The sequence below is a fragment of the Hippopotamus amphibius genome, chromosome 16 (genome assembly GCF_030028045.1).
Source record: "Hippopotamus amphibius kiboko isolate mHipAmp2 chromosome 16, mHipAmp2.hap2, whole genome shotgun sequence".
Taxonomy (NCBI): Eukaryota; Metazoa; Chordata; class Mammalia; order Artiodactyla; family Hippopotamidae; genus Hippopotamus; species Hippopotamus amphibius.
Window position 1 is genome coordinate 28,668,335 of NC_080201.1, and position 24,347 is coordinate 28,692,681.

The 24,347-nt window shown below is 52.8% G+C and overlaps 1 protein-coding gene across 1 annotated transcript; it reads left to right on the top strand.

Moving 5' to 3' along the window:
• Nucleotides 1-780: 780 nt before the first annotated feature.
• PLLP (plasmolipin) lies at nt 781-23,089 on the top strand. The gene is made up of 4 exons (XM_057713463.1): nt 781-1,044; nt 18,595-18,768; nt 20,883-20,993; nt 22,123-23,089. The coding sequence occupies exons 1-4, from the start codon at nt 910-912 to the stop codon at nt 22,237-22,239; spliced, it is 537 nt and encodes a 178-aa protein (XP_057569446.1). The 5' UTR covers nt 781-909; the 3' UTR covers nt 22,240-23,089.
• The last annotated feature ends 1,258 nt before the right edge of the window (nt 23,090-24,347 follow it).

The window sequence follows — 24,347 nt, forward strand, 5'->3', positions numbered from 1 at the left end:
GAGAGAGTTAGTTTCAGGGTGCAAATGGAACAATGAAACTGTAACTCCAACATCATCTCCTATCTTCTGATACCCCCACCCGTGGTGTCGTGGCAGGAGCTTTCCGGGCGGTATTTCCTTTATTTCGCACAATGGCTCTGTGAAGTGAGGTCCATTCATATCCCTATATTAACGGACGAGGAAACTGAGGCTCGGCGATCTTCTAAGTTACCGCTCAATCAGTTCAGAAGAGAAAACCACCTCAACTGAGTCATAAAAGGACCTCCCACTTCCACGCACACCCACAATTTACCCAGACCCTCGCCTCCTGGATGCTCGGTCCAGGGACTCCTTGGGAGTCTCTGCACAGGGATGCCGATCCCGCTTTACGGGAAGACTTCGGAGAGGTGCAGGGCCTCGACCAAGGGAACAAGGCGCAAGAGAGGGATCCGGGAGGAAGCCAGTGGTGACCCGCTCAGTAAGCGGCCGCCAGTTCATCCCGAGGCTCGGAAGCTAAAGGGCGAGAAGGGCGCGGAGGAGAAGTCAAAACCGCCGCAAACGCGGGGGGAAATTGCCAGCAGGCGGCTTTCGCGGGGAGAGAAACGTGCTGGTTCTGGTGGCGCCATCTCACTGACCGCGGCCTCCGTTTCGGCGTCTGTAAACAAGTGGCGACTTCGTGTGACTCCAGGCTGGACCGGCCGCCGGTGTGCAATGGGTTAAAGGGGCGGGTCTCATGGAGAGGGCGGGGCCGGGATCCCGGCTGCACCTGGCGGCTCCAGGCTCCCCGCCCAGACACCGCGCGTAGCGCCGGGAGCCACAGCGCAAACGGGAGAGCCCGGGGAGGAGCCGCGCAGAAGCCGGCACCCGCCGCGGGAGGGGCGGCGACGGCGACGGCGGCCAGAGCAACCTCGGGAGGCGAGCGGAGCCGCCATGGCCGAGTTCCCGTCTAAAGTGAGCACGCGGACCAGCAGCCCCGCGCAGGGAGGCGGCGCCGCTGTCTCGGCGCTGCGCCCAGACCTGGGCTTCGTGCGCTCCGGCCTCGGTGCGCTCATGCTGTTGCAGTTGGTGAGCACGCGGGTGGGGCCTGGGGCTAGGGGCCGGGTGGGGTGGGAGGGGTCCCGGCCGGGTCTGGAGGGGTCGGGGGCTCAGGAGCTGCCTTTTTTTTTTTCCTCCCCGCACACCCGCAACCCACGGTCACGCGCCCCGATGCGCCGTGCCTTCCTCGGGGGCGCCTCTAGGACGGACGCCCCCGACATCACTCTGGAACCCTCTTACCCCGAGACGTCCTGGTTGTCGTCTCTTCGAGCACACGGCAAGGTGCGCCAATATCAGAGCGCCCACTCCAGTGCCCCATCCCAGGTGGTCACCAAGAGGTCACCCACGGAAGCGCTCACAAAACCCACAATCACTGCGCGCGACTCTCTGCTTCTCTCTGTCTCTGGCTCTCCCTTTGCCAGGACTATGCCCTCAGCCCTCGAGCACCCAGTCTGAGGCAAAGTCCAGTCTCAGCTGACCCTCTGCCTAGCTCCCAGCGGCTCCGCGTGGCTGCACCCCAAAGTACTCCTCGTCTAATCGAATGGGCACGTCTGGTCCAACACAGACCCTTCGGCAGGGCCCTATGGGCTGCCGCGCGGGTGCCCGACCGTTCTCGCTTCCACTGGGTAACCTGCCGGTTTCCAGCGGGTTTGACTGGCTCCTTGGGACCGAGAGACCGCGCCCAACGCTGGGAGAGGGATTTGTGGGAAGCCAGAGGCAGGACTCCTCTGTATCCAATACCCTTTGTAGACCTCAGCCGAGGCGGATCGACGGGAACACCCCTCTCCCCACACAGCAGATGTTACGGGGTGTTATTTTTCTCCCTATAGTACCCTCTGGTGCGAGTCAGGAAACTGGATGGCTGCCCTGTGGGAAGGGCTTGGTGCGTTTTCAGAGGACTAGGGGGGAATTGGAGGTGGACCAAAATCTATTTACCATTAGGGCACCTCCTGCTGTCCCACTGCTGGGTCCTAGCAAGGCTGCCAGGTTTAGGACAGAAGGCAGGGATCGAGACCAAACCTCCCTCCTGACCCCAAATGAGCACGCTTCCTCCTGGGCCAGTGCTATCTCTCTTTCAGAATTCCTCACATCTCTTCCTGTGGGCCCCCTCCCCCACCTCAGCCTCAAACTCTCTCGGAGGGGCTTGTTTAACGTGTAGATCTTGGTCCCCACCCCAGAAAAAAATGCGCGATTGGAATCTCAGGCACCACAGCCCAGAAATCTACATTTTTAACTCTTCTCTCTGAGCCGTCTGGCAGATTCTCTGCGGAGGGAAAGGGAGGGGAAGGGGGAGAGGTCCCGACTGGGGACTGATTTAAATCCGCAGGTAGGAAGAAGCCGTCTGGAGCAGTGCTGAGTGCTAGGCGCCTGGCCTGCTGTGAAGGGCACAGCAGCCAAGCAGGAAGGGCGTCCCAGTCCCAGGGGTGTGAAAGGGCAGAAGAGAAGGGTGATCAGCTCTGAGTCCAGGAAGGCGCATGCAGCACAGGTGGCTTTTGAACAGGGACTTCGCTGAAATCAGAGGCAGAGGTACGGAAAGGGTGTTCAAAGGGTGGGCCACCGTGGGAGGCAAGGCTTGGGGCTGGGGAAATGGAAGGCAAGTGGAGAGAGTAGCCAGCAGGTTGGTTTAGCCAGGGCTGGGGAAATGGAAGGCAAGTGGAGAGAGTAGCCAGCAGGTTGGTTTAGCCAGTGTAGGGGAGGAAGAAATTTTCCTCAACCCATCTAGTTCTTCTGGCTGTTCTCAGTTAAATTGACATGAGAGAGATTCACAGGAGAAACTCAAAGTTTAATAAAATGTACACATGGAAAAGACCCAGAAAAATGGAGAAACTCTCAAGATGGCCAAAACCCTCCCCTTAAATACCATTTTCAGCCAAAGACAAAAGAGGATGTTGAGGTTGGGGAGCCAGTTATGGGAGGTGACCAGAAAAAGCACAGTAAACAGTTGTGCTGCAGTGCTTTCACCAATGATACCTTTCTAGAGATTTGGTCAATCTCTTGGTACCGTGAGGGAGACACCCTTACAGATGGAGATTTTCCTTACAAATGTAAATGTTTCTTACAAGAGGGTAAGAAACCTTAGTTTTCAGTTTTTCCCATGTCTGCTGTTTCTTAGAAGATAAGCAGCTTACAATTAATATGCCAAAGAGATGAATTTTAGGGTGGCAAATTTTACTCCCCTACACTGGAGTTGAAGCATTTGTTTCTGGGTGGCCAGAAGCTGAGGGCTTGAATACCTCTGTGAGAAGTGGTGACCCTGTTCTCTTCGCAGCCTTAGGAGGTTTGAAACAGCAGAGGGATCCCTGCTGGGCTGAGGACGGTGAGGCAGCGTGGTGTCTCCCTCTCTCCCCCCCTTTAGCTCTGGTAGACAGGACCTGAGCATAGGCCCCTTTTGCATTTGAACAATGAAGCTTGGAATAAGGGGAACTAGAGGGGGGCCCTGCTGTGCCTGCAAGGACTGGGGTAGCTTCCTCTGGAGGAGGCTGGTGTCTCTGATTTGGGGGTCCCTGTGGACTCAGCAGCCCAGCCCTGAGCATCTGGGTCCCATCGCACAAATGTAGACACTGAGGTGTCCATTGAATGTAGGACTGGCCCACAGAGCTGTGGTGGAGCTTGGCACTTAGACTCCCAGGGACTGAATGTGAGTAGGATGACTTCCTTTGCCCTCCCTGCGGTGCTTTTGGAGCCTGGAGGAGGGGGGAACCAGGGTCTCCCATCAGAGTTCTGAAGACCTGCACCTTTTAGTGCCTTCACCGATTAGCTTGTGGGAGAAGCTGCTTCCAGAACTGTTTCTCTGGCAACGGACAGTTCCACTGGGTCTAAGACAAGGGGGGTTCCACTCAACAGGCACCAGTCTGCTGGGAAGTTGTCATACCTCCCATCACTCAGGTGCAAACTAGGCTCCAGGCCCTTTGCCAAGAGCTTCATATTCTCTTATTCTCCTCCACTTTACAAGTGAGGAAACCGAGGCTCAGGGGTGAGTTCTCTGCCCAAGAGCTCACAGAGTGGTAGAGCTGGGATCTAAGCCCTGAGTGGCCTGACTTTTCTGATCCATACTCTGTTACCACACTCAGCTGGGCTCCTACCGGGCACTGGATGTGGTGCTGTTGAGGGAGTGATGGAGATCCCAGGCCCAGTGCCTGCTCTCCAGAAGCTCTTGGTCTGCATAGGAGATGCTCAGAGGATGAACTTCCTGTGGAGGGATCAGGGAAGGCTTCCTGGAGGAGGCAGTACATGGGAAGGTCAAAGCTAATTCTCCATCAGACCCTTTTGTTTCCTGGGATCTGGTGAAGAGTTCTGGATGTGGGAGTAGGAGGGAGGGTGGGGCTGGGTAGAAAGGTCCCAGCTTCTTTGGAAGGAAATGTATTCTTTGTTTAGTACTAAGTCTGTCCTAAAGAACTAACCTCAGTATTCACTGATTTATCACTCCCCCCACCCCATCTAGCTCCAGAAAGAACATGAGATGGAATATGACATCAAGTCACATATGACAGATGAGTTAAAGTAATATATTTTTTAAAAAGATTTATTTATTTATTTATTTAATTTTATTTTTGGCTGCGTTGGGTCTTTGTTGCTGCATACAGGCTTTCTCTAGTTGTGAGCAGGGGCTATTCTTCATTGCGGTGAGTGGGTTTCTCAGTGAGGTGGCTTCTCTTGTTGTGGAGCACGGGCTCTAGGCACACGGGCTTCAGTAGTTGTGGCTCTCAGGCTCTAGAGCTCATACTCAGTAGTTGTAGTACACGGGCTTAGTTGCTCTGTGGCATGTGGGATCTACCTGGCCTAGGGATCTAACCCGTGTCTGCTACATTGGCAGGCAGATTCTTAACCACTGCACCACCAGGGAAGTCCCAAAAAGCATTTTTAAAAGTTGATGTGTGTGTAGGTTGGGTACAGATTGACTTAAAGGGAGCTAAAAGGAGATCTGGAATCTATCACAAGTTTAAGGCAATTGATTCTTTGTTGAGTTTCCTAGCAGCTTAGGCAAAAAGGGAAACATGAATTTGTGCATGTAGCATCTAAAAAAAGGAAGCAGGCAAGTTTGGTCTAGACACAGTTCTTGGTCATTAAAAACCTGGAAGCTTTGATACTGCAAATCTTTGTGTGGCCAGAGGATGGAGGAACTTTGTGGAAGGTGTGGTTAACTTGGCTGATCCCAGAGCCTTTATAGAGTAAGTATAAAGTAAATGCCATTAAGTGCACATATCTTTCTTATTTTTTAAATCTTCCCCAAGCCCTGGGGAGAGAAGTGATCTACCTGGGTTTACTGATGAGGAAACAGGCTCAGAGAGGTTGAGGAACTTGTACCAGGGCACACGGGATAGCGTGGTAGAGTGGTCAAGCTGGGATTTGCACTCAGATCTGAGAATCCAAAGCCTGGCTTTTTTTGTGTGTGTGTGTCGGAGGTGGAGTGCTTTGGAGGGGAAGGGGAAGAAATTCAGGAAAGGGAATTCATCAGGGGCCAGGGTCACTAGGGAAGGCTTCCTGACAGAAATGGACTCTGAAGGGTTTAGTTACATGCAAGGGGTAGTAAGAAGGAGGCGCAGAGCAGATAAACCTTGGAATACCTTGTATACAGGTCCAGCCGTCAGAAGGCATCCTTGAGGCTCGGGACATAGAAGCCATATGAATGGCCTTTGGCAGTAGGGCCATTTGTGTTTGGCACCTTCTGTCCCTTCTTCTGTCCTACCTCCTGGGATTGGGGTGGTCACATGATTCCCAGTTGGCAGGGGAATAAACAGATCAGAAGCCTTACCTGTCCCTTGATGACAGTGATCCGTGGGTGGTAGTGAGAGTATTGGTGGGAGCAGAGAGCCTTGAGTTCAGATCCTGGCTCTGTGATCTTGGGCAAGTTCCTTTATATCCCTGAGTCTCAGTTTCCTTGTCTGTGAAATGGTGATGCTGGGATTGTGAGGAGTGTAGAAGCTGATGCCTGCAGAGGGCTTAACGCAGTGTATGTTAGAACGAAGAGCAGTTACGATTCACAGGATCATAGAATCCTAGGGATCTTTTTTTTGTTGATTTTTAAAATTTATTTATTTATTGGCTGTGTTGGGTCTTCATTGCTATGCACAGGCTTTCTCTGGTTGTGGCAAGCGGACCTACTCTTTGTTGTGGTGCGCTGGCTTCTCATTGTGGCTTCTCTTGTTGCAGAGCATGGGCTCTAGGCATGCGGGGTTCAGTAGTTACAGCACGTGGGCTCTAGAGCGCAGGCTCAGTAGTTGTGGCGCACGGGCTTAGTTGCTCCGCAGCATGTGGGATATTCCCAGATCAGGGATCAAACCCATGTCCCCTGCATTGGCAGGCGGATTCTTAAGCACTGCACCACCAGGCAAGTCCTGAATCTTAAGTATCTTACACTTGCTCCCAAACGTCCCTCTGTGTGTCCTCAACGTGAGCTTGCATGCTTCTAGGGACAGGGAGCTCAGTCCCTCTAAAGGCTACCTGCTCCATCCTTGTGCATCTGGGAGCATGAGAAAGTTCTTCCTAATGGTAATCCTGGTTCGGTCTCCAGCCCCACGAGGCATGGCAGCCCCTCTCCAGGTTGGGGGCAGGGCAGGGGCTGAAAGTCAACTCTTTAGGCTGGCTAGCCGAGGTTGTTGGCCTCTGCGAGGTTTGAGCAGAGGTTGGCCATATTGGGATCACAGTGCTGGGGACTCGCAGGGTTTTCCTTAGCACTGAGTTTCGTGGGTTGTCGCCTTAGGGCAGCATTCCTGGCCCTGCTCGCTGCCCACCTTCCTCCTGCACCACTGCGGGGAGCACACCAAAGCCTGTATTGTTAGCTCCACCTACACGCCCCATGTATTGTGGTTAGGAGGATGTCCAGTGTTTGGAATCAATGTATAATTATATAACAGTATATGGACACATTGTCCTTAAAAAGTGAAAACCTATTACAGATAAGGCTAAAGTTATTCTTGGATCCCCTACCCCTCTCCCCAAGGGAACTGCTGTGCTGGGGTGTTTCTAATTCTTTTTCCTGTGTATTTTAAAAAAACATTGACGGTTTTATTCTGTATCCTTTGTTTGGTTGCTCTTCTCACACCCAGGGCACCTGCTTCTTTTCATGTTATACAGAGCTGTCTCCCTCCTCCTTAACTGTTTTGGGCTGTCCCAGAGTGTCACTGGTAGGGTTGTAGCTCATTTAGCCATTTCTCGATTCATGGGCCCAGTTTTTAAAAATGTTTTTATTCTTTGAACACATCATACAGAGATACAGTACAAACGTTCCAGCAGTCCAAAGGACTATCAGTGAAGATGTAGTCTCTCATCCCTGTTGGGTCACTCCCCCTACCCCCATCCCCAGCCCTCGCCCAAGGCATCACGGGTGTGGCATTCCAGTGAGTCAACGTGTTATTTCTATATACAACCCTTATCAAAACATAGATAGGCCCACTGCCTGTGCCCTGCCATGCTTTTCCCCCCTTGGCAATACACCTAGGGATGTTCTATATCATTGCACACAGAGTTACATGTATCTTTCTTTTTTTAATCCTTTGTTTCCTTAACTTCTTTAAGAGGTAATATATTTAGAACAGTCTAGAATAATGTAGAGTGGGAAAGAGCACAGTGAAAACTCTCTGTCCCTTTTGGCTAAAGTTGACCTCCCCCATGCCCGCTCTTCTCTGGTTCCCGTGTACCATCTTAGGCGTTCTTTAAGGAGATATCTGCATATGTGGCTATAGATCCCCAGCTCACCCCACTTTACCGCAGGGGCTATAGTCTAGCCACATCCTTCTGCACTTTTCCTTTTTCACTTACAACTGTGTCACAGAGATGCTTTTCGTCTCAGTGCCGGAAGTGTGATGGCTTCTCTTGCAGTCCAGCCTGCAGCTGTGGTGTGAGTTGTGTGGCCTGTCCCTTTGCTGACAGGCACTTGGGTTTCCACTCTTGCTGTTCCACCCTTCCTTACAGGGAATGATCTCGCCCAAGCCACTGAGCGCATCTGTGTGGTACATTTCCAGGAGGAGGACCGCTGGCTTAGGGTATGTGTGTTAGTGATTTTGGTAGAGATTGTCAGATGCCCTCCATAAGGTGGTAGAGTGCCTGTTCCCCACAGCCTCACCGGCTAAGAATCAGCATCAGAATGTGTGCCCCAGGCAAAGTGGCAGGTCAGGGTAGCATTGTTGTGCATTTTTCTTATTGAGTGAGGTTAAAAAACCTCACTTTTTTTTTTTTAATACTTATTTGGTTGCGCTGGCTGCTTAGTTGCAGCAGGCTGGCTCCTTAGTTGTGGCTCTTGGGCTCCTTAATTGTGGCATGCAAACTCTTAGTTGCAGCATGCATGTGGGCACTCGTTCCCTTACCAGGGATCAAACCCAGGCCCCCTACACTGGGGGCTTGAAAACATAACTGCTGCGCCGAGAGACATCCCAAACAACCTCACTTTTTAAAATATGTTTAAGAGCCATTTGCATTTCCTTGTATGTTTGTATTCTTTCTACATTCTACTAAGTTGTTTGTCCTGTCAATTGCTAGGAGTGCTAGATGATGTGCAACTATTTTTTTCCTAGTTCCTTTTTTGACTTTGCTCATGGTATTTTTTGTTTTTGTTTGCTTGTTTGTTTTGTTTTGTTTTTGGCCAAACAGACTTTTATTTTTATGTTGCCAAATTTCTTGTTTTCTTTCTTTTTCCTTTTTCTTTCTGGCTTCTGGGAACTGAGTCAGAGTTAGGGCTTTCCCACTTAGAGGTAATAAAGAAATTCTCCTGCGTGGAACTTGGGAAGTATCACATCACCTACAATCAGTCACACTCCTGAAAGACTACTAGAGGAGACAGCCTCATTTGGGTGCTAAAGTGTCTTCAGTGCCTTCCCAACACTTTTTTTTTTTTTCTTTAAATCTAGAGCTCTGGATCCTGGGAAGACAACTGTATCTGTCTAAGATGTATTAAGATTGTTACATTTTTGTTGTATTTAATTTTATAGTTAGCTTCCATCGTGGTAGATAATGCAAGTTCTCTACTTTTTAGTGATTTAAAAGTTTCTTTTTAAAATTCTTATTTGTGTGATAAATCCACATTCATCAATGAGGACTAGTTAAATAAATTATGATACATTTGTGCAGTGGCATACCATACAGTTAGTAGAAAGATAACATCTTACCGCTCAGTGAAAACAATAAGGCAGCTCTGTATGTTACGATGGACAATCTCCAGGCTGTATGGTTAAGTGGAAAACGTAAGGAGAAAACCTGTGTGTGTAGAATACTGTCATTTGTCTGGGAGAAATACACACAGGCTATATATATAGCCTATCTGAAGTGTATGCACGTGCATGCCTGTGTGTGTAGATAGTAGACACTTGAGAAATCACTCTTGGTTGCCCCCTGGAAAGAAACTGAGTGTCAGGGGGGGAGGGAAACATGCTAAAAACACCATGTTGTGGGACTTCCCTGGCGATCCAGTGGCTGAGACTTTGCCTTCCAATGCAGGGGGTGCAGGTTGGATCCCTGATCGGGAAGCTAAGATCTAAGATCCCACATGCCTCAGGGCTAAAAAACCAAAACATAAAATGGAAGCAATATTGTAACAAATCCAATAAAGATTTTAAAAATGGCTTACATAAAAAACAATCTTTAAAGAAAAATACCCCACCATTTTGTTACCTATCGTGTCATATATATTATGTATTGTAAAAAACAAAGTAACTTAAAAAAATCTTGCAAATAAATGTGAGTAAATAGAAAATAGTGAGTAAAAAAAATAGGACAGGTCTACATTACTAATAAGAAAAAAAATCAAATTGTACACTTTAAATATATGCACTTTATTGTATGTCAATTTTATCTCAATAAAAGTTCTTAAAAAACAAATAGGACAGGTCATTTACCGGTGCAGCAAAAGCTGTAAAGGTGGCACTTGAAGGCCCCCTCAGGCCCAGAGAGGAGAAGCACTGTCCCAGGATTGCACAGCAGCAAGCAATGGCTTTGAGTTCAGTGTTACTGGCCGGGTGGCCTTTTCTTAACCATCTGTAAGTGAAAAAAGGTAAAGGCTGAGGAGCTGTCCACCTGCCGTGGATGGCTGCGGTTTCTGTTGGAGTATCAGGGCCAGGTGTCCTTTACTCCTTGTCAGCTGGTGAGTTGTTTGTGGTGGAATCAGTGAGGGCTGATGGTCTGAGGGAGCTGCAGGGGGTCCTGTCCTGGTCCCCATGGCGATTTGGAACCCTAGTGTTGGGGGAGCACCTGTTTTCCTTGGCAGTCCAGTGAGCCCAGTCCTGGATATTAACTGGTCCTTTGCTGTTGGGCTGAGTTGGCCGCTCCTGTTTGCCCAAGGGGTGGGAGGGCAGGGTAGCACCCCAGGGTCTCATGGAGAGGTGAGAGCAGGAAGGCGAGGGCTGAAGGTCAGGCAGGGCCCAGCTGCTAGGGAACGGACCTGGGGCTGTTCTGGGATGTTTGAGCTTCAGTTAGGAGCAGGGAGGTCAGATAGCAGATGACTTGCCAGCCTGTACGAGATTAGCTAGATGGGGTCACTTGTCCGTCCTCGAAGTCTAGATGGGGCCGGGCTTGCTCAAGGTCACCACAGACATGAGTGACAGAGTCAGGGCTAGAGCGGTGTCTGAGGAAGGAAGTCCAGGGAATAAGGAAGACCCTCACTTCAGGTCTCCCATCCCCCCAGTTCTCCAATAGGGGGAGAGGCCAGGCCTTCCGAGGCTAGTGAATTTTATATGAGGCCAGCAGCCAGCTCTCTCTGGAGGGCGGGTGGCAGGACGGGGACCTGCCTCAGGGTGCTGAGAACATAAACTTGCGTCATTCCCCCTGCCCAGGGGTCAAGGACGTCCCCTCCCCTTCTCTGCTCCCACCTCCAGGCAGTGATGCTCCCTCTAAACATATTAGTCTCTAGAGCGTGTCCCTGCCTCCTGTGGTTTGGAGTTCTGTCCTCCTCTGGGGGTCTCTCTCTACTGGGTCACAGAACTGGCCCTACCCTTACTGTGCATGACCTTGGGCCAGGTCTGTCTCTTCCAAGAGACTTGGTTTCCTCATCTGTGAAATAGGCCAAGTGCTTTACTTGAATGAGTTGGGCTTCCTGGGAGTGAAGTACTGGTGGGGACCTGGGGTTGGACTTGACCTGGCTTCCAAGGGGACTCAGGCCTTCCTGGGAAACCTATGTGTGGCTGTAAGTGTCTTGGTGCTGGGGAGGCACAGCTTGGCTTTCTGGGGAGGACCAGGAGACCCCCCAAGGGAGGAAGGGGAGGAGGGTGAGGAGGTAGGCAGGTTAGGTCTAAATTTCTGGTACCTCACCGAGGGGGAGTGCTGCTGCTGGCTCTGGGAGCCAGGGAAAGCCTTGGGGATGCCTCAGGGGGCCCCCCACCTGCCTCCACACACCTGGGGTGTCTGTAGAGGGGACCTGCTTAGTCCCTGGCCCCAGAGTGCAGAATGGGAAACGGCAAGGGGGTAGGCAGGAGGCAGCTTGATTTTCATGTTGGGAAGATTTTTCTAGAACCCTGAGAGAGACCCCAAATGAAGAGTGGTAGCAGTGGGCTCCTTGACATGCAGGCTGCACACAGGGGCTAGAGGTTATCTTTAGGGGGCTCTGGGGGCAGTGGGGCCATGGGGGTGTGTGTGCAGATGTCTCTTTCATCTCTAGTTCCGAGACTCGGGACTCAGGACTCAGGAATGTGATAAAAGCTGCGTTTGGAAAGCCCTGAAGGTGAACCGGGCCCCAAGTCTGTGTTCCCATCCTCCTCCTCCTCCTTGACAGCCCAGGCTGGGAACTGTGTGCTCGTGGGTGGGGACACTGGCTGCCAGGAAGACCCCCGGACTTCCAGGGCCTGTATAACAGCACCTGGCAGAGATTGGGCCCTCGGGAGGGTTTGTTCAATGACTCGATTTGGTAACTCACGTGCCTGCTTTTCAGGTACCAAAAAGGAGGCTTGGCTGACTTACATACCACCCCAGACCCGGTCCGTTGGCTCAGGCTGGGTTCCGAATCTGCCCTCACACCTCCTGTAGAGCTGGGGTGTGATGCCCCAGGATTCTTGAAGGCTCAGAGTGTACAGAGCGGGAATTCCAAGGAGCCTTTCCCTTGAGCCCGCCCCCTCTGCTCAGGGAGGAGGTGGTATGTGGATTTGTTGTGGCCACCCAGGCGCCTGGAGCCTCTGTCCCCTGTGCCTTTGTCTCCTGTGGCACAATGGGTGGCTTTTTGTCCCCATAAAGTCCCTTTCACTGTAGGGAGAAGAGCCAGGGCGGGGGTGGAGGCTGAGTGTGGTCAGGCCAAGTTCTGAGTGTCCTCAGCTGCCCAGATGTGCCCCTGCGAGGGGGAACCCTGGGAAGGGTTCACGTGGTTCCCTGGACCTCCATTTTCTGGGTGGTGCAGTGAGCAGAAAGGAGTCCCGAGGGCAGTCCTGGGCCCTGCCCTCAAAGTATTTCCAAAACATTTGGTTTCATTGCCAAGGTTTAAAAAGCTGAAGACTTCACGTAGAAATTCAGATTTCTAATGTCTCTTGAAAAATCAGTTCTTGGGACCTCCCTGGCGATCCGGTGCGGAAGACTCCACGCTCCCAATACAGGGGCACGGATGTGATCCCTGGTTGGGGAACTAAGATCTGGCATGCCGCATGGTGCGGCCAGAAAAAAATCAGCTCTGGCTACTTCAGGCCTGTGTTCCTCCAGATACCAGGAGGCCGCTCTCAGCTCCGCAGACCTCGCCTGGCCCACCTTGGTCGTTCCTGTGACTTGTGTGCTTCGGCGGCTGCTGAGTTTGAAACCCTGGTGTCAGCCTCCAGGCACTGAGGTGTTGTCCCCCGCGTGCCACCCCCCCAACTGTGGGGTTTTCTCCCTCTAAGCTCCTGGCTGTGTAACAGCCTTCCTAGCCACTCACAATCTCGACAACTTTTCACTTTTCCTTTACAGTATTTTACCTGCATGACACACCTATGAGGGGACCAGGATAGGTGTACTTGTCCAACCCCCTCACATGTTGGATGAAGAAACAAACCAGAAAGGTTAGGTGCCTCTCCTAAGGTCACACAGCAAATCTACAAGGGTCTAACTCAGCCCAGGAAGTGGAGAGGATTAAAAGGAGAGTCGGGGTAACCATCTTTGGGCGGGAGAGGAGTTAGCCGAGTGCTCGTGGGGTTTGTGGAGTCCCTCCAGTAAGTACAAGGGAAGGAAGGCTGTGGGCCCCCCGGAGGAGGCCTTTGTTGAGGAGAGTCAGGCCTCAGACTGTGGGCAGCCTTGGAGAACACTGAGCAGACCTCCCTGCTCCCATTGTACAGAGGGGAAGACTGAGGTCTAAAGGTGTGAAGGGTTCTGCCCAGGGACCTGTGAGGAGTGGAGGGAGTATAGCTGCAAGAGGTATCCCAGGGTGGGGCTGGGCTACCACTTCCGCATCACCCTGCCTTTGCATAAGCCCAGCTGCCTTATCTGAAAGATGGGTGGGGCCACACTGGCTGAGGGCCCTTATCTGCCAAGAACTGTGCCTGGTACTTATTAGATGCATTCATTATCTCCCCAAGCCCTCACACCCCTAGGAACTGCACACTATTACTACCCCAGGAAACCGGGCACAGAGAATGGATTGGAACAACCCACGTTCTAATCTCTCAGAGTGATAATAACATTAGAGCATGTAGAGTGTTAAGCCTTCGTTGGGCATTGGTCTAAGTACCTTACATATATTACTTCATTTACATCTACCCTGTGAGGTAGGCACATTTCAAAGATAAGGACACTGAGTCACAGAGGTTCAGCAACTTGCCCGAGGTCACACAACTAGTAAGGTGGCAGGGCCAGAGCTTGAACCCAGGGAGTTAATAGACCAACTTTCCATCAGAGTTGATGCCAGCATCCCCCAGTTAAATCAGATCATAACAGCCTTTCGTAGACTCAAAGAGTAGCTAATAAAGATGTATTCGTTTCCTACAGCTGCCATAACAAAATGCCACAAGCTAGGTCGCTTAAAAAACAACAGAGGGATTTCCCTGGTGGTCTAGTGGTTAAGACTCTGCACTTCCACTGCAGGGGGCACGGGTTCAATCCCTGATCGGGGAACTAAGGTTCCATATGCTGCACAGTGAGGCAAAAAAACCCCAGGAATTTATTGTCTCACAGTATTAGAAATCCAGAATCAAGGTGTTGGCAAGGTCAGTTACTTCTGGAGGCTCTGAAGGAGAGTCTGTTCCATGCCTCTCTCCTAGCTTCTGGTGGTTGCCGGCAAGCCTGTGTGTTCCTTGGCTTGAAGACACATTCCTGTAATCTCTGCCTCCATCTTCACACGGTGTTCTGTGTGTCTCTTTGTCCGGTTTCCCTCTTATGAGAACTCCAGTCACTGGATTGGAGTTCTTATAAGAGGGATACCTCTTGGTCAGGCATTTGTGACTAATCCCTCTCCTCTCTGGCCCTGCAAGGTGCTTTTAACAAAAATATCTCTGTTATCCAGTTGTTGACAAAACTTTTTTCTCTGGAGGTGCAAAGGTCCTGGGGCATGTGAATGTGACCTTTTTGACAGCCGTCGTTTAAAGAGAAAATCCCTAATCTGAAATCTTCAGGTTTTCAGGAAGAAAGGGGTTTTTTTCCTTCAAGATTTCCAGTCAGTTCTCTGTTTATCTGCAGTGCGTGCCTGAGGAGGCATTGCAGGGGCTTCAGAGAGTTTGGAAGGACCAAGAGGATGAGGTTTGGTTCTGTGTATGTGTGTATGTATGGGTATGTGTGTGTGTCTGTCTTTAAGAGCAAGACACACAGATGTATGTGTAGATCCCCACAGAGAGACATGGGGACAGATGAACATGTAGGCAAGAGACAGGGACCCTCAGAGGTAAAGGCACAGAGTTCTGCTCTTCCTCACACGGCTCGCTCCCTTGCCTCTCCTATGCCCACATGTCCCAGTGAGATCTTTCTTGGCCTTCTTACCCTTCTCAGCTGGATCTTTCCCCATAGCACATATCCTGTGTTTCCCTCATGTATTGGGTTTTCATCTGCCTCCCCCCGCCCCACCTTTAGAGTAGGAGCTGCAGGAAAGCAGGGCTTTTCACGGTTTGGCTCACACAGCGGGAGGTGCTCAACAGATACTTGCTGAATGAGGGAACCCAGAGGGATGCACGCGGTGAGGCCTATGCTCAGAGGGTGTTAGAATTGCAAGAGGGCCTGGGAGAAGCCCTGCATGCAGGTGGCAGAGTCCTGCCTTGCTTTCCGCCCTCCGCATCCAGTCGCTGTCCCCCTTCCTCTGCACAGTGAGGTTTACTGTTCTGTACTGGACTATAAGACAAGTCCTCCGGCCTCCTCCAGCTAGACTGTGGGTCCACAGCAGGAGGGAGGGGTCCAGCAGTCCTTGCAGCTTCTGGTGTTGAGGCCTGGGCCCAGCTCCCCACGCAGGACCACCCAGGCCAGCAGAGGGTCAGCATGTGTCAGGAGGTGCCCTGTCCTGGACTGGGGTGCTCCCTGCAGATTCTTGGGGCTGGGGGTGAGGGGATGGGAAAAACCAGTCCGTCTGGTTCAGATAGAGGAATGGACCTTCCTTCTTCAAGGGCAGAAACCGAGGCAGCTCCCTGGGCACAGGGCCAGGGCAGCAAGGCCAGAAGGATCACCAGAAATTCCCACTGCTTATCCAGCAGCTTTGTCTCCCAGGGGCTGTGCTTGATGATCTGGAAATCGGGGCTGGGCAGGAGGGCGAGGCAGAGACCAGAGAGCCTGGATGCCTGCTGGCCCTCACCCCGGGAGCCAGCAAAGTGTCCTCATTTTTATACGTCACTAAGTAACTCTCAGTATCCCAGGTTTCAGAGAACGACAGATCTGGGTTCAAATCCTGCCCTGCCCTTCACCCACAGGGTGACCATAGACGACCATGGGCACATTTTCCTCTGAGCTCTTGTTTGGAAAATGAGGACAGTAAATAATGCTAACTAATGAGAGGGTTATGGGGAAGTCAATGAAATGAAAGGGAAGGTGCTTACCTTCCCTGAGGCCTGGCACAGAGCTGGAGGGCATTGTGTGCTTGTTGTGACTAAGCCCATTAGTAAAGTATCAACAGTTGATAAATGTACATTAACATAAACCCAGATCGATTCTTCCTTGATTTTTCATTTCACTGCACTTTCTAACTTCCTTTCAGATAGTCGGAACCGGGCAACAGGCTGGCAGGCCCGTAAGGACCCTGCTTTAAGCGAGGAGATAAATTGTCTGCCCCCGACATGCGCAGTCCTCCCCTGGGAGGGTCCTGCGTCGTGCTGCTGCTTCGGGAGTGTCTGTTCTCCTTTGGAACAGTGACCTCCCCCAGCTCTGGGGGCTCTTGGCCCCACTGACGTGTCCATTTCAGGCAGGGTGTCCCAAGGATGGGTGGAAAATAGTTGGAGGGCTGCGCTGAGACAGCCCGACTCTGGGTCCTTGTGGGTAAGGGCTCTGCCCCCAGCGGTGTGACTGCCTGCAAGGCCCTGCTACCTGTCCCACCTTCCTCACCTGCAAACTGGGTCCCATGGGCCACCCAGCCTGTTGGTGGTGGCTAGAGGAGAGTGCCAGAGGCTAGAGGAGGGGGCAGCGGAGGCTGGCGGGGTGCAGTGTGGGGTGGGCCTCCCTGGGGACTCACCCCCCAGAAGGGGAGGAGGAGCGGGTACAAAAATCTGGAGAAAAGGGGGAGTGGTTGCTTTCCCAAGTCTTCCACTCCCCCCCACCCGGATGGAGGGAGGCACCGCCAGGAGCACATCCACCGATTCACACCTGTGTCCTCTTAACACACAGCACCTGTGTGGGGTGGGTGTCTGACCTCTATTTCCTGGATAAGGAAACTGAGGCAGGTTAGACCCTGAGCATGTATTTATTGAGCAGGTCTATGTGCTAGGCACTGCCGGGCACTGGAGATGCAGCGATGGCCAGAACAGGATTCCTCAGGGGCCTGCGTTCTAGCAGGTGGACTAGAGTTGCCCTGGTGAGCAGCGCGGAGGGGGAAGGCACTTGCCTCGTGTCCCACAGCCCAGGCAGGATGAAAGCCCAGCTCATGACTTCCAGGCCCAGGCTCCACATCTCACTTCCGGGCGGTGGGAAGAAACAAAAGTTGTCACAGGGGCTGCGGGACTCCCGGCCTCAGCTAGGGTCATTCCTGCCCTGACCCCACACATGTAGGGGGATCGACACAGAAACTTCCCTTCTGGTCCTTGGCGGGGATGCTTCGGTGGGATGCCTGGCAGGCGTCCGCTCTGTCTACTGTGGGGTGAGTGACAGCTCTCTTGTGTCTGGTCTAGGAGCTTGTGCCGGGGACTTTTCATCCCCGAGACCAGCAGCCAGAGGTGGATTTCGCTCCTCGGCCACTTCCCTGTGACCCGACTGCCTGTTGGCTCATCCTGGGGACAGTGGCAAGGTGACTGGGAGCCTTGGTGTCACAGGCTTGGATGCTGTCCAGGGGAAGAAGAGTGACAGCTCTGTGTGTCTTCATCAGCAAAGGAGGCTCTCTCCACAGCCGCACGGTAGATCCTCCCTCCCGAGGCCTGCTGCTGCTGGCCAGGGGATTCCAGAGAATGAATGCCCTTGTGGAGAAGGAGGATGTCCCAGCCTACAGGGTCTCAGCCAGCAGGAAAGGGGCAGGAGAGGCTCAGGGGAGGTACAACCGGTCAAGTTCCCTAGGAGGCCCCCCGAGGCTGGTCAGCCAACCTAACTGTGTAGAATTCCCTGCGGCACAGCGTCCCCGGCTGGGAATACTTCCTTTATGTACATGAACCCTGTGGGTCCTGACCCTATGAGGTAGGTATGCTCTTTATACTCATGCGACAGGTGATGTGACCAGAGCACAGAGTGGTTGTGAGCTTACCCAGTGTCACACAGCTGGTAAGGGGGGTGGGTTTTAAACCAGGCAGCCGGCTCCAGAGGCCATGCTGTTAGCTGCTGCACACACTACAGGGGTGTTGGGACCCGCCTTGCCACGTCAGAATGGTGTGATGGGTCCTTTTGCTTCTCTTGAGGCCCAATTTCAGCTGTAAGGAGGAGTTGGTGACATGCATATTGAGAGGCAGTTAGGAGAGTCGGAGAAGGTGGGGTGGAAGGGGCTTGGTGGGGCGCCAGGCAGAGGTCACTGTAGCTCTGGGACTCTGTGATTGTGTCCCTCCCTCTGGGATGTGCTGGTGACTTCATCTTTTTTTCGGCAGCTTTTACTAAGCCCTTGGCCGAGCTCGGCTCCTGTACTGGGTGCAGGGATGCACCTATGAATGGGACAGTCATTGTCCTGCCCTTGGGGAACTTGGCAAGCCTGGGATACCACCCTCTCCAGGGCTGCAGGGGCCTCATGCTGGAGCCAGTGAGGGGGGTGGCACTGCTGCTGTGGCTTCCAGGCTGGGGAAGGAAACAGAATTACAGTCTTGGGTGGTGGGTGCCTGGGGGGCCATGTGAGCAGAAGAGGGTTCTGGATCCCAGACTGGAGGAGCAGGGGAGGTGCCCTGGAGCATGTAACATTTCAGCTGAGATCTGAAAGAGGTGTAAGTTACCAGGCAAGGGCTTGGTATATAGTGGTATGCAGTAGGAGCCAAATAAATATTTCTTGGGCAAATGAGAAATGTGTCCTGCAGGGGGTGGCCCATGGCAAAGGCCAGGAAGCGTCTGGTCTGCGGCCTGCAGCCCGAGTGCTGGGGGCTCTGGGAGACTCTGGCCCCGTCTCGCCCCCTGCAGGTGCTGGGGCTGCTGGTGTGGGCCCTGATCGCCAACACCCCGTACCACCTGTACCCGGCCTACGGCTGGGTGATGTTCGTTGCTGTCTTCCTCTGGCTGGTGACAATCGTCTTCTTCATCCTCTACCTGTTTCAGCTGCACGTGAAGCTGTACATGGTGCCTTGGCCGCTGGTGGTGAGTCTGGGTAGGAAGCCTGGGGATGGTTCCGGGCTGACCCCTCTGCCTCTGGGCGTAGCTGTGACAATGTGACCTTCCCTAAATGAGAAGTGGCTAGTGGGGATTGGCTGAAGTCCTCACTGGCCTGTAGATCTGGGTGGGGGAGAGAGGATTGATGGTTCGGGTGTCCAGCTTTTCTGAGCACTGAGAGCTGTGAATCCAGGAGGCCTCAGGCCTGACCTCCGATGAAGGGAGCTGAAGTGAGGGGCTGTTGAATGGAGAGACAGGAGGCCATTTGAGATCCTGAAAGTCTTTTTCCTTTTAGGGGGCAGCTGGGATTTGAATCTGTGGGTTCGGTCACACTCTGGCCGGGCCCAGTCTGACAGCTCTGGGCCTGGAGGCTGGGCTGAGCTGCCAGGAATCACTGAGGCCGGGCCGGGTGTGTGCAGGATGGGCTGCCTGTGGGCACGGCGTGCCATCCCCGTCCGTCGGTATCCAACCCCCCACCCCCCACTGCCTGCAGGGCGAGGCCCCCTGCAGCCTGCCAGAGGGTGGTGTCCCAGCTTTGCTCAGGCCAGCCTCCTTAGGACACAGAGCTGAGAGTGTCCATAGGAAGTACCCTGGCCAGACACAGAGAAAGCTGCTGGGGCTTTTTTCTCCGACCCGGAAAACCCCTGCAGCTGGGGTCTGAGGCTTTCAGTGAGCAGAGAGGCGAGAGAGGCACATGATTGTAAGACAAGCAAGGCTGGGACTGGGCAGCATTGTTTGCAATTCAATGACTTTTGAAGCTGAGGAAACGTGAGTCATCCTCAAGACAGACTGGGTTTGTTAGATCTCGACATCACTGGCAGGAGCCAGGTGGTGTTTGTGGCGGGCACTGGGCTTGGAGGGAAGATCCTGGGGTGAGGAAGGGGTGGCCTCACTTCCTGGCCAGAGTCCAGCCTTTGCCCCGTGTCCTAGGAGCCTTGAAGAAAGATATCTCCAGAGATGCAGGGGCCTCGGTGTTTCTTAGCACAGATTCGGGGCTCCAGCCACAGCTGCTGATGGAAGGAGGCGCCTCTCCCAGCCATGATGGCATGGCAGTCTCACGCTCCCAGAGGAGGCTGAATTAGGGTTGCCAAGTTGGGCTTTTCTGGGATGGGGGCCACAAACCCCCTTCAGGGAACAGGTGAGAGGCGTGAGTGAAATCGGTCAGGAGGGGCTCTGGAGAACCCGCACCTGTCTGTCCATAGGAAGCCGCCTCTACTCAGCTCCAGCTGTCGTTAGTGGGAATGCAGGTGCCAAATCTTGATATTTTAATATTGAAAGTTTTATATGAAATCTTAAGTTTTCATACGCAATCTAATTTTAGAATGGTGGTAATTTTTGAAAAAAAATCTATGGGATGAACCAAACATGCCCGAGGGCCACTGCTAAGAGTGTCAACTGGCTCCAGGGGCCAAGCATTGGGGAAGTGGGAGCTGGGCCTGGTTGTCAGCCCAGGGCCCTTCCTTGCCCGCCTGGCTTAGCCGTCCTCACCCTGGCGTCTGACATGGTGCCTAGAGCCTAGGATGCGGCCAGGAGGCAGACATAAGTTCTTCCCTTCCCACTGGGGGCAGAGAGAGGGTTGTGAGGCACCCCCTGCGCCCCCAGGGCCAGCCTCAGAGCCAAGCCCTCAGGGGTGACAGGGAGGGCGGGGCTTGGCTGGGAGCCAACGTGGAGGAGCGGAGCAGGCCCAGAGTTCTTCAGCTGGTGCACTCAGAGACAGGCTTCATTTGGTCTCTTGCCATCCAGGAGTGGGTTCTGCTTTGTGGAACAGTTGCTGTCGCAGCCAGATCACTTCACACCCACACCCACACCCACACCCCCCCCCCCCACACACACCTCCCCTCCCCCCTCCCCCCCCCACCTGCATCTCTCAGCCTTTGGTATGTTTATGTCCCCTGCTTCCATGGCCTCCAGGCTGACCCTGTGCAGACCACTGTCTCTCGAGGTCCTTTTAGTGGGAAAGATCCACGTGTCTCCATCCCCATCCTCGAGCCCCACCCCTATGCTGGCCACTTAAAGGGATGTGCCAGAGGGAGCCAGGAGGTTCCACAGTTACTGGAAGAGTCTCACGTCTTAAGCCTGTTCTCTCCCCCACCTATCCCCAGTTACTGATATTTAACGTTGGCGCCACCGTCCTGTACGTCACAGCCTTCATCAGCTGTTCTGCTTCGGTTGAGCTGACATCCCGGCAGTATAACCAGCACGCAGCTGCCTCTGTGAGTATGGTTCCCTGGGGCACCCTCGGCGGTCGCAGAGGAGACGGGCCAAAGCAAGGTCTGTGCCCCTGGACGCCCACTACTCCCTGGTCCCAGGCCAGGCACCTGCCACGTGCTGAATCAGCCTCCTCTCAGTGGATTCACAGTTTTCCATAATCAACAGCAAAACCCTGAGGAACCAGAGTGCTTGGGAAATACTTGGGTGGCAAAGGAAGACTGGGTTAACTTTGCTGTGAACCAGCGGTGCCACACTGATTTAGGGTCACGTGTCTGCTTGGAGAGCCTGTTAAAAGCTCTCTATCCTCCTGCCTTGAGAAAGGCACAGGCGAAAAACCTTTTAGTTTAATCCATTTGGGAGATTCTCAGGCTCTCCCACGGTTCAAACTCAGGCTCCATGCTGGGGAGCCAGTGAAGTATCAGAACCCCCTCCACACCCGGCACGCTTCCCCCATGAGCCTCTGCGGGCACTTTCTCACAGCGTCCTTCCACTCCCTCAGTGGGGAGGGGGACAGGGGCTGCCAGTCCTTTCGACAGACCAGGAAACGGAGGCTAAGACAGGTGAAGGGACACGCCTAAGACTGGGTCCTGGGTAGGGCGGGAGTTAGACCAGGACTTGGGTTTCCTCATTCTTCCTGGTGAGGATGGTTTTGAAATCTGTGAACTAGTCACCAGGATGGAGACATGGAGGCACTGAACGTAGCCACAGGTGCTAGTGTAGGGGTATGTATGAACTGATTCCAGAAAATTCCTAGGGTAGCTGTTGAACATTGCCTTTTGAAAACTAAATCCCTGCAATGTGTCTATAAAGCAGCTCCTACCCCTTGGCGACTCTTAGCACACTGTCCAGTTAACCCTCTCAGCCTGATACACCTTGCCTGTGCGGTTAATGGCTTCCTCCACTAGGACATAAAGTTGGTACCCCAGAACCTGGTGCCCATCGGCCCCCACAGTTGGTGAGTGGGTGTACGGTTAAGTAGGACTTGGTGTGGCTCCAGAGCGGCTCATTCTGGTTCACTGAGGGGCCCCAGGTTTCACGGTCTGTGCCTGCCTTCCTGGTGCTTGTGTCACTGTCACAGCGCCAGCCCCGCGTGCCATGCTGCAGACTCACCTGTGCTGTCTTCTCTCTCAGTTCTTTTCCTGTTTAGTGATGATTGCCTACGGAGTGAGCGCTTTCTTCAGCTTCCAGGCCTGGCGAGGAGTGGGCAGCAATGCAGCCACCAGTCAGATGGCTGGCGGCTATGCCTAAACCACCTGTGCCATGGGCCACCTTGGGGCTGAAGGCTGCAGCCCGGTCCCTGTGCAGGTCGCCCCGCAGGCCCGAAGCCTGAGCCCCCACGGAGTCAGCCCGGAAGGGACTACACTTGCTCCTCTCCGCTCATCGGACTCCTTGGGCTCACCTGACACTCCCAAGGATCAGGATCCTTCCTCTGAGAGGCACACGGGCTGGAGAGAGGCCGACAGCCAAGACCTCCTCTCCATCCTCCACATTCAGCAGAAGGTGGTGGGGGGTATGGGACTCTTTCTGCTTTGTCTTTAGGACTTCGGTGTCCAAGGCTGGAACCCAGCCTTCTCACTGGCACTAAATACACTAACAATGACTCCAGACCCGCAGTCCCTGACCCATCATAGAATAAGTGTAACAAGCAGCAGGTATTTATCTTAGTTTTTGCTCTGGGAAGCTGAGCAAACTCATGAAATTGTTCTGATTCCTTAAAACACAGTTCTGGCCTGACCCTCCCCCAAGCCAACATGTCATTTGTAGGGAAACATGGAGAAAGAGGGTTATGATTCTGACAGCATGGTCTTCCTTTCCTGCACTTCAGACATACCGATTATTTAAAACAAATCAGTTTTAAGTGACTTCTCAATGATGAAAAACTTATCCAGGTTTCCCTCCCTCTCCCAAGCCCTTGTTTGTAATTTTCCCTTTGGGAAAAGCTAACATCAATGCTGACTGCCTCCCTGACACTGTTAATTAGGCACCTGGGACATGAGGACGGGAGGGAGGGAAAGCAAGGCCTTGCTGGTGAGCTGTCCTGTGCTTGGTGGTGACTTTGTTGTTTTGTTTTTTTACAAAAATAAACATGAAGAACTTATTTGGAAAAAATGCTGGGGAATCATGGTTATAGATGCTTATAAACTCCAGGAAGCTACAGCTTAAGTCAGTAAAGTCAGACCTCCATTTCCGTGGGTTTCACATCTGAGGATTCAAACCAGTCGGTTGGTATGTAGGGTCAGCTGTATTCCCTGTACCGCCATTTTATGTAAGGGACTTGAGCATCTGTGCGTTTTGGTATCCACAGCGGTTCTGGAACCAGACCCCCGCGCATACCAAGGGACAACCGTACAAAGATTTCAAATGCCTATTTAAAGGCAGTTCCTGTTCTGGAGTCACTCAGCACCACCAGCCACTTTGACCTGAGGTAGGATGACCAACTTCCTGCCTGCTTTGCTGGGACAGTCCCATTTATGCTTCTTGTCATGGCATGAATTTAACAGCACCTTCTTTTATGCTCAAAAGGGTCTCCGTTTAACAGTTAATCATTTAGTCATCTTGATGAACTTAAGACTGCCATAATGTCACCTCCCTTGATAATGCGTGAAGTTCAGAGATCAGATAATCCAAGTGCTTGATGCACAGAACTGCTGCAGATGGGGGGCGGGGGGTGCAGCAGGGAAGGGGAGTCCTCCTGAGCTTATTTTCCTACCACAGCACAACATGCTCTGAATAATAAGCCACAGGCATCTCTGGGCACCCCTTGGCCCTGTCTTAAAAAACTGGGAACAAATACAACGTAGGGATTTCCCTGGCTGTCCAGTGGTTAAGACTCCATGCTCCCAATGCAGGGGGCCTGGGTTCAATCCCTGGCAACGAAGATCCTGCAGCCTGCACAGTGCACCCACCCCCCACCCCAACAAAGTAACTAGATTCAAACAGTTGTGGATGAGCTACTCCATGGGGGGGGGGGGGGGAGCGGGGGAGGAGCGTGGAGGTGGACTAGGTCAGATACCCATGTCCCAGTTGGTCCTGGACAGGCCTAGTTTGCGCCTGTTGTCCTGGTGTGACTATTAACGGCATTCCCTTTTACGCTCCAGTGTCTCAGAGTTTGAATAAATTATAGTTATTCCAGGATTAAGCCATAAGAAGAGAGTTTTAAGGAAGACCAGCCCATTTTCTTTTGAGGCTTAAGAAGAAACAAAATCCTTGGCAAGTCTTACCAGGTTTCTAACCCCCTAAAACACAGCCTATTTTGGTGGAGATGTTAACGTGCTTTGTCAAACAGCTACCTTTTGGATGAGGCCAGTGTCCGCCCCCAGTGCTCAGCCCCTGCAGCCTGGGTGAACAGCGCTTCC

Coding starts and splice junctions, on each gene's coding strand:
- PLLP (XM_057713463.1), top strand. CDS start 910: ATGGCCGAGTTCCCGTCTAAAGTGAGCACGCGGACCAGCAGCCCCGCG. Junction 1,045..18,594: donor CGCTCATGCTGTTGCAGTTG/GTGAGCACGCGG, acceptor CGCCCCCTGCAG/GTGCTGGGGCTGCTGGTGTG. Junction 20,994..22,122: donor ACCAGCACGCAGCTGCCTCT/GTGAGTATGGTT, acceptor CTTCTCTCTCAG/TTCTTTTCCTGTTTAGTGAT.